Source organism: Miscanthus floridulus, chromosome 9 (genome assembly GCF_019320115.1).
Source record: "Miscanthus floridulus cultivar M001 chromosome 9, ASM1932011v1, whole genome shotgun sequence".
NCBI classification, from domain to species: Eukaryota; Viridiplantae; Streptophyta; class Magnoliopsida; order Poales; family Poaceae; genus Miscanthus; species Miscanthus floridulus.
Window position 1 is genome coordinate 139939540 of NC_089588.1, and position 9953 is coordinate 139949492.

The following is a 9953-nucleotide window of genomic DNA, read 5'->3' on the forward strand; positions in this document are numbered from 1 at the left end:
CCATTTCTTTGCCGAGGGTCGGCCCTCGGCAAAGAAACCGCCAACGGCGCCGGCATCTGATGGCGTCTTTTCTTTGCCAAGGGCCATCCTAGCCCTCGGCAAAGGCTTTGCCGAGTGCCCGATAAAGGGCCCTCGGTAAAGACCCCTTCGCCGTCTAAAAATTCCCCGAGGGGTCTTTGCCGAGGGCAGCCCTCGGCAAAGCCTTTGCCGAGGGTTTCTGGTCCTTTGCCGAGGGCCAGAGGCCCTCGGCAAAGCATGCGCCTCCAGTAGTGCACTACACCACAACACCGCATCATCGTCGGACATCTGACGCTAAAAATTATATTTATTGATGGATGATCTGTCACTAAAGATAACTCACAGACGATCTGTTGCTAATTCTTCATTTAACGATTCATTGTTTGTCGCTATAGGTAATCATATTTAACGTTGCACTATCTGTCGCTAAAAACAGGTGTACCATCAATCTATCTGTCGCCAAAAAGAAGTGCCCCACACCTAGCTCGCACACCTGACATACATTGAGCTCGCTCGCCTGCTTACATTGAGTTCGCGCGAAAATTTTTAGCCTGGCCTACAAATACAATGAGAAACCCTAGACCATTTTCTTCTCCTAGATCCAAAATCCAAGTGACGCCTCTTTTTTTCCATCTCCATTGCGCTCTCCCAAATCCGGCTCGCCCCAAAGCTCCTGCCCACCCGGCCCCTCCCCCAGTCTCCCTCCCCAAAGCTGTTGCGCCCGCTGCCCTCTGCCACTGCAAGAGATATGACCTTCTACGATGATTTTCCCATGACCACGGCTAAATTCATCGCTAAGTCATCCTGTTTTACCATGTTTTTTGGTGGGAAAATGACTTTATAACAAAAATTATGTGTTCATCACCAAGATCCAGTAAAAATCGTCATAGCCTAGATGACTCGTATTTTACAATGAATAGTAATTCTTTCTAACATGCTAATTAATAATCATCATCAATTTATGACAATATTTATTCATCACATATTTTAAATAAATTAATTTTAACATGAAGAAAAGCGTGCCACATTATTTTAATTCTTCACGGCCCATGTTGACACAGCCACCTGTGACGTGAGTGCGGGCAGTACTGGAAATAGGAATTTTTTGTGTGTGCTGTTTTTTTCTCTACCGGTATATAAAAAGCTCATTGGGATATTTGGTTTACTTACAGGGTAATAAGAATAATCTTGTAGGTTTCCCTACAGCAAAAAAAATCAGGGTAATGGAATTTTCTTTCTGTTGTTTATCTTTTATATAGGTTGAGCTCACATGTTAATTTAGGGTCGCATTGCCGCCCAATATTTGGCAGCCGCTTGATTTTCATCCTTTCGCGCCTTCCTCCGCACTGCCTGTCCTAAATCTAAAATATCTCGGAGCCACATTCTGAGGAAAAAAAAACTATTGCTTTTATCAACTCATCTAGAGACCGGAACCCTACAGCCGATCACTTTTCCTATCCCCAATCCCAGATCCACGCGAGCCTCCTCCATGCATCCTGGGGGCAGCGCTGCCTCCACGCAGCTGGGCATCTCCCACACGCACGCCGCCGGGCCTCTCTCTCGCGTCCGTGGCGGCCGTCGCCTCCCGCATATCGTCGCCGGCCTGCTACATCCCGTGCATCCGCGCCGGTGCATGGCGGCCTCTCCGCGAGTCCGAGCCGCCTCCCACAACATCGCAATCTGGGATCCACGATGCGGGGGTGGCTGTCTCCACGCCGGCGCATCTTGGGTTTCTCGGCCGCATGCCGTCGGAGCCCTTCCTGTGGACGTGAGGTACTGCTGTGCTCTCTCTCAGTCTCAGATTTGGTTTTCTAGCGGTGGAAAGAAGATTTCCTGGATTCTAACTCTTGAGGTATTCTGGCAGTAAGCAATGCTGGTACAATAACCAAGAATAACAAGACATGGAATGTTCCTGCGGAAGATTTTGATACGGTGGCCGATACAAATATCAGGGGAGCAGCAAATGTGTTTCGCCATTTTGTGTCACTTATGATAGAGAAGATACATGGGATTATAATCAATCTATTCTCTGTTTGGCAAAGATCTGCTGCTGCAGAGGTCGGACAGAAAGCCATCAAATGCATTATAGTGGTTTTTCTGTTGAATCAAAATCAACAGTACATACTAAATTGCATATTGCCATTTCAGGTTGCTCCATATTGTGCTTCGAAGTAGGTGATTGAGAGCTTGACACACTCCTTGGTGAAACAGCTGCCTCCTAAATTGGCAGCCATTGCTCTTAGCCCTAGTGTCATGTATACTGACATGCTTTGTAAGCTCAGCGGCATTATACCGTACAATTGAAACATGGTAAACATCCCTGCCTTATGTTTGTTTGACCTATTTAGCTTATGTTGTTCTACTTTGTGCACATATAGATCAAAAACATAGTGTCCAGTTATTCAGTGTTCATTAGCTGAGCTGGATATAAAATCTGATCCAACGGAAGAGGGGTACACGAGACAAAGGTAGTCAGATTGCAGATACTTGGGGATGGGAAATTTCAATTACATAGCTAGTGTTAACACTTTAGCATGGCCGATTGACACATAAATCACCTTATTGGATCATCCTCCCAAGATAGTTCTAACCAACGGATGATTTCCCCTTCTAAGACTCTGTATTACTGTCAGTACAAGGAAGGCCCTTGGTATGAATCTTGCTGATAGTAGGATTGATGTGAACTGTGCATACACTGCATGCACTCAAGGAGGACGAAGGACAAATTATGCAATAAAACTGTTGCTGCTTTATCCATCTAAATTGGGATGTGCAGTCATTGTGATAGTCATTTATTACCTCTGAAATAAGTCAACAAAGCAGCCTATATAATCCCTGGATGTAGGCATGCAGATTTTACTGGGTCAACCCGATGACCCATTACCCAAAACAATTTGTTTGGTGTAAATACCTGCTCGGTTGACCCAATAAGTTTTAGTTCTTCCATTGAGCTGACCTTCGGGAGTTCGATCCATCAGCTTCGTTTGTTGCACTCCATGTTTAAATTATTAGTTCTTTTCTTGTAAGTTCAAAACAGTGGTGTTGGTTCATCCATTATGTGCATCAATTTTTTATTGCTGGCTACTGAAGAAATTAATTTCCATGCTTTCTGAACATGCTCCATTTAACTTATATTTGAGTACATCCAGCATGTCTAAGTTCAAGAGATCATCCTACAATTAACAAGGCCTTGATATATTTAGTAAATTAAGAGATTGTTGTTTTCCAGTGTTACAATTAGGCATAGCTGAATTATTCTTTCTTATTCATTTCAGCCCCCTAGGTGAAAGTACTGTGGAGCTGGCCTACTAACTCCAACGAGTTGCAAATCTGCTGCATCGACGTCGTCCTCTTCTCATTGCTTGCGGTCAACAGATTCATGTATTGCAAGAGAAAATTATAGGAAGTTTGTTAGTGGCATTGGTTGTCAAGTGAGAAAGAAATTACCGGTTCGATTTAATGATTGGAGGGTTGTTCCCCTTGGAAAGAAGCTTCAAGTTTGGGATGACTTGCAAGTATAGCATTGTCTGCCCTTGTGCAAGTTATCTAATTCATAGCAACTAGTATAATCTGTGCATCAATAGCAACTTAGTGCAATCTAAACATAATCTGTACATCAATAATCAATTTTTTTGTAGCAATCTAATACCCACATACCAATTAATAGCAGCTTAGTACAATCTGTACATAATCTGTACATCAATAATTAGTTTTTTTGGTTTGATCTGTGATGCATGACCAATGTTCCTAATTAAACATATCTGTGATAGATAAAGGAATGCAAGAAGGCATCTGGACCTCTTAAGGGCACTGCAGTCTACAAGTATATCCCTAAATTTACATTAATCAGACAATGTACAAACCTAGTGACAACTTGTATAAACCCAGTGACTAAATTCAGCTCATAGAAATTAACACCAGGTGACTATGTTTAACCAAGTTTAACTTAACATAAATCGTCACTGAGAGAAAGTGGAGTACAGAATTTATCCAAATTAGCCAATAAATCTGAAACTTACCAAGTTAAACTCTATTGCTGCTGCTACTGTACTGAACCAAGGCATGTTTAAATCTGAAATTTACCAAGTTTAACATGGTAAAACTATTACTAGCTACCAGCATGCAACCGAGTGAACCTGCAAGGACAATTAACTTCACTATTGCATTCCAAATAAGATAATCGAGTTGCTGAAAGTAACATAAACAGAGCCAAACTCTGTAGTTGTAGAGCTGATCAAGGTCGAGAAAGCAGATAGCTACAGCATCTTGGAGAGAGCACACCCAGACGCCCAACACCAAAACATACACTGGTCAGAAGCACAGAGCAAAGACATCAGCTTGAGTGTTAGAGAAAATTGACAAACTAACCAAATCAATTCTGATTTCTCTTCTACTTTGGTTACACAAACAACCATTTGGTGCTTGGGATGTGGATTCATGTAAACTTTTGGTGCCTGACTTTGTTGGATGATGTACACAAACATATGGTGTTCAAGACAAGATTGTATGTTATATATGTGTTGACCTCCATGTGATGTATGTGTTTCTATATCTTTATGTGTTGGACATTAAGCTTGAATGTGGGTTTGATATGTGCTAAATGTTTTCTAATTGTATTTTTTTTGGTATATTTATATTGTCCTGTTGAACAATCTGTCGCTATAAATACATGGGCTATTGGATGATCTGTCGATATATGCTTGGTAACAAAGCATCTGTCGCTAAAAAGTAGCAATGGACTATCTGTCGCTATAAATATTCAGGGCAACTGATTATGTGTCGCTAAAAGTACTATTTGTCGCTAGAGATTTTTAGCGACAGGACTTACACCGTCTTCATAAGTCTATCGCTATAACTTTTTAGCGACAAATCATCTGTCGCTATATCCACTTTTAGCGTCAGATTGTCCATCACCAATCTCGGTGTTGTTAACAACCAAGCAACGCAACTACAGAATCAATAAATGAACAAGCTTATAGAATTGCTGTTAATGTAAGGCAACAGCAAGGCAAATAGGCAAATAAGCTGATCGAGCACGGCTGGACTTGGCTGGTGCCGTGGGTGTTGCCGTCTTGCCGGGTGTTGGGTTCAAATCGATAGGCGAGGGTCGACGGTTGAGTGAGGCAGCGAGTGTCGAGTGGTCGATGAGGGCGAGGGCCGACGGCGCGACGCCGATGCTCAAGGGCGAAGCCACTAACCCAATTATAGACAGCAGGAGGCGACGTGGCTATTGCTTGCGGGTGAGGTGGCCGAGCGGGTGGCGGGCTAGCGGCGAGGCGGACGGCGGCCGTCAATTATATTGGTGGCGGCATGTCCGTCCGCGGACATGGGAGAGGCCAAGAGCGCGTGCAACAGAGTGGAGAGTGCGGACTAGGTAGTGTCCTCCAAACCCTAGCCGAATGCATAAGGTTGGGCTGTCTTGAGCTTTTGGAGACTATGGAGTGTTGGGCCATCTCCAGCTGGGCTGCTTTCTCAAGGCTGGCTCGTTGAGCTCACGAGCCAGCTCGAGCTATCACGAAATTCTTAACGAGCTACGGACTGAGCTTGGCTCGTAAGGTTTCTTGAACAAGCCGAGCCGAGCTGAGTCGAGCTGGACACGAGCCGAGCCAGCTCACAAGCTTCGAGTTTTGCGTCTAGCCCTAACCAATATGTTGATCCTTAAAATTGGTGTGGAGCACTCGGAGATCGGCATCGTGCTATAGGATAATCTATACAAAAAACAAAATTGCGAATTATATTTATGCTACTTGTGGAGGAACATGTCCATCCTTATTATAGTCCCAGACTTGTCACGGGTGCTCGGCAAATATTCTTTGAGCAATAGACGACGTGCTCATCGTGCAACTATATATAGTTATTTCGTTAATCTCGAGATCGATCAAGCTGGCTCAATCCATTGGAAGCGTTCATAGTCGCCTATTGTAATGTTGTTTCAGTATGCTGCTTGAACCAAATGCAAGCCCGGGTGATCGCTACGAACAAAAGTACGAAGATAAAGAAAATTACATGGCTGCCTGGCCTTTTGGTGCATGCCAAATAACCGGGCATGCAGCAGCTTGGTGAGGTACTCATCCCTGCAGTTCCAGAATCATGCATGGCCTCCTCATGTTCTTACTCTGATTTTCCAGTCTTAATCTTCTGGCCAAGTTAAGCAGAGCATGCATATATGCAAGCTCTTTTTTATCTCTAATAATGGCAGAGGTGGGTAATTTTTTTGAAAATAAAATAGATCTAATGGTTACAGATCGTGAGAGCCTATAGATTCAATGGCTAGATGTTTCTGATTAATGTGAGAATTTATAGCATTTATCCTTTTTCCTAGCGCAGCTGGTGAGAGTTAACGTGGAGGTTCCGTTGGGGCCTCCAATTAGTAATACAAATGGATTTATTTATTTTCCTTTTTATCTATAATAATGGCAGAGGTGGGTAATTTTCTTAGATCTAATGATTACAGATTGTGAGAGCCTATAGATTTAATGGCTAGATGTTTCATGATTAATATGAGAATTTATAGCATTTATCTTTTTTCCTAGCGCGTCTGGTGAGAATTAACGTAAAAGCTCTGTTGGGGCCTCCAATTAGTAATAGTAAGATATAGAAGTAAGTTGTAGGTTTTTTCATAGTGACAGGGTGGTAATTTAGATACAAATTGGGTTTTTTTTATAATGACACATATGGGTATTTATATATGCAATTAGTGGGGGGGGGGGGGGGGGGGGGTATTTTTCATCTTGCTTGACTAATTTTCAGTCACTGGGTACAACACCACATGGTTAAAAAGTGGGCAGCTAATGTTTAGTTGGATATATAGCCAGGGGCTAAACTTTAGTTGGATCCACACAGGCCTAAGATTCTTTCATGGCAGGGCAACGCAAGCTACACGCCATGGCATGGTTCTGTTGCAGCATTTTATTTTGGGCGAGGATCAGTACGCGACGATCAAATGGCGAATGAGTTGTGCAGCAGCACTTGCAGTTTGGAAGGAAATAGATGATGCGCTTTTTCCCTGCGTCGTTCCAGATTGAAAACAAAAGGTGGTACCGCATTGGCAAATGGCAAAAGGCTACAGGATTGTTTATCTATTTAAGCCCCCTTTAGCACGGCTCATCCAAAACGGCTTCACCGGTGAAGCCAAAGCCGGTGAAACCAGAAAAAATTGGCTTTTCCCGGCTTCTAGTTCATTTTAATCCCGGCTTACAAAACGGCTTCACGCTACAGTGCCTCGATTTGCACAAAATAGATGAAGCCGAAGCAGGCATAAGCTGTGCCAAAGAGGCCCTTACTCTCTGGTTGTTGGCCTAATCCGTGGTGACCCCTAGCCTGCTACCAACAGGCGCATGTCATAAAAGTAGGGATGAAAACAGATCGGATACAGATGGATATCACTGATATTACATTTGTTTTCATATTTATGTCCGGATTCGGATTCGAATACGGATAGTGTCAACTATGTCGGATAGGATACGATTGGATATCGACATCATAAATATGCGATTTGAGTATTCGGATACGGATACGGTATCGGATGTTGGATATCTGAACTTGGATACGGACAGATCTCAACCCCTCTAAACGGATTTAGTTTCGAATACGGTTGGAAAATATCGTACCGTTTTCATAGTAGGATAGAAAGGGTACGGTGAGAGCAGCAAGGCGCACAGCTCAACCAACTCCAGTACAAAATGAGATAAGGCCTATCAATCTCTCTGCTTGTTGTTTGCTGGTGACAATCAATCAAGCAAGCTGTCACGCACAAAACTCGATCGAGAAGCCAATGAAGTATACTTGTGCTCGAGAGTTTCTCCGCTTTCCTTTTCTACATTTCGTATTTTCTATGCATGTCATTTCTCTTCAGCATTTTGTCGGGATATCGGAGAAGTCTGAAATGTGCAGTGCAGGCCAAAAGTAAGGACAAAGGGAGCGACAAGGCCTGGGGTGACCCACGCGTCGTCGATTGGTGGTGCCCCAAGACGAATCGCCTCTGCGTGCGCGACCTCAGCTTGGTTTGAAGACGCCGCCGCACCTCCTCCTCCTCCTCCTCCGTCACAGAAATTCTCCTCTCTCTCGGCAGCCACCACAGGCAAGGTGACGGAGCTTCGGGCGTATCCGATCGACCCATGGCGGACAAGGAGGCAAGAGGAGAGCACCCACCACCCAATGATATGAATCCTGACGCTTGCTCGTTTTGTGTCCTGTCCTTGCTATTAGTCTTGCAGTTTTAATTTGCTTGCGTGATGGGTCTTGTTGATTTCTCTCTGCTCGGAAGAAAAGAAATGTTCGGTCCTGTTACTACAACCGCCGTAAGATAAGGAACACGTCCCTAGGGATTTCTTCTTCTTCTTCTTTTGTTATCAATTCCTTTCTCTTGTTGGGAGCAGCAGAGTCGGCTTTTACCACGGCCAATAGTTCAAAACAGAGTTGAGAGGCCAACAAAACTGGTCTTCGTCTCCTGATTTGAGAATACATGCCCCTTTACAACATGTGTTAGACCGTCCGTCTCCAATGGTTGGAACTACCTGCTAGATTTAAGGTCTATGTGTTGTATCGACCTTAACAAGAACTATCGTAAAACATCACTTCCCCCATGGCCTAGCTTACTTCCAATAGCACTGCGTTTACAACCATCTATTTAATCCTTGTATCGCATCGCAGATCACCATGGTCGTCAAGGTTGACCTTGAATGCGAGAGATGCAACAAGAAGATCAGAAGGGTCCTCCACAAGATCAAAGGTACAGTATTGTAGTATAACCCTCGTCACCATATATTCAGTCATTCACCAATGCAAACGCCTCTATCTGCAGTCTGATAATGCCAATCTGCCATCGCATGGCTGCATGAGCACCAATCACCTCTCCCCTTGTTGGGCTTAATTACCTGTCAGTCGCTTTTACAACTGTTTAGCAGTTCGATCTGTGCTGATGATCATTGTTGATTGTGATTGACTGGGTTGCGCAGACAAGATGAACATCAATACTATCTCCTTTGATGAAAAGAGGAATCTCGTGACCATCTCTGGCCCGTTCGACGCCAAGAAGGTCCGTCGGAAGCTCTGCTGGGAGGCTGGCTGGATCATCAAGGGTATAGACGTCAAAGCACCCGAGGAGAAGAAGACCGAGGAGAAGAAGGACGGAGGCATTGAAAAGGAGGAGCACGGAAGAAAGACGGCTGCGGCGCCCGCGGTCAACCTCCGCCCGCTGCTGGAGAAGATGTTGGAGCGCCCCAAGGCCAGGACCCAGCCGCCAGCAGCGCAGGTCGTCGTGCCCGCGCCGGCCATGGCTAAGGCGCCGTCGTTGCACTACGCCGTGCCGGTGTACAGCATCGAGGGGTGGTAATAATGAGGCGGCGACGGGCGGCTGCCGCACTACCACCAGCAGCAGCGGTGCGGCGAGGAGGACCCCCGACGGCGATGGCCATGGGCCATGGACAGTGACACTACCATGGCCAGTGCTGAATGGAAAAAAAAAAGAGGGATCAGAAACTCTTATTTAATTATGTTTTGTCGCGTGTGGTTGTTTATGCATGTCTGCGGTTTTTAATTTGCTTGTGCCTTATCCCACAGTGCAAGCCAGTTATTAGCTCTTGATGACCTCATATTTTATTTTATTTTATTTTATCCCTTGACGCCTTCTTCTTATCAAGACCGCCTGTAATCTCCTGCTCCTGGCCATGCCGGTACATATGTGTCTGAAAGATGCTGTTTGCTGCAGTAAAATGCACTACGTACAAAAAGATTTTTAGGAAAACGGCTGGTAAGCCTATGTAGGGGTGGTTTTGCCAGACGTTCCAATAAAAGGGTGGCTAAAAATCACTGATTTGTAGGGGCGGTTCTCAGGCCACCCCTACAAATCGATTTCCAGAAACCACGAAAAAATGGGCAAAAAAAAAATAGCAAAATTTTTTTTAACCGAGGAGGTCCCCATCGGCAGCCACACA

The 9953-nt window shown here is 44.6% G+C and overlaps 1 protein-coding gene and 1 long non-coding RNA gene across 2 annotated transcripts; both read left to right on the plus strand.

Annotated features, from left to right (window-relative positions):
- The first annotated feature begins 1330 nt into the window (after positions 1-1330).
- On the plus strand, positions 1331-3647 carry LOC136483116 (uncharacterized). The gene is made up of 4 exons (XR_010765312.1): positions 1331-1791; positions 1883-2076; positions 2167-2328; positions 3294-3647. It is a non-coding gene; the product is annotated as an uncharacterized lncRNA (long non-coding RNA).
- A 4281-nt stretch (positions 3648-7928) lies between these two features.
- LOC136483117 (heavy metal-associated isoprenylated plant protein 6-like) lies at positions 7929-9721 on the plus strand. Its single transcript, XM_066480218.1, has 3 exons — positions 7929-8150; positions 8671-8749; positions 8976-9721. The coding sequence occupies exons 1-3, from the start codon at positions 8136-8138 to the stop codon at positions 9350-9352; spliced, it is 471 nt and encodes a 156-aa protein (XP_066336315.1). The 5' UTR covers positions 7929-8135; the 3' UTR covers positions 9353-9721.
- Positions 9722-9953: the final 232 nt, after the last annotated feature.

Coding starts and splice junctions, on each gene's coding strand:
- LOC136483117 (XM_066480218.1), top strand. Junction 8,750..8,975: donor GGTCCTCCACAAGATCAAAG/GTACAGTATTGT, acceptor TGGGTTGCGCAG/ACAAGATGAACATCAATACT.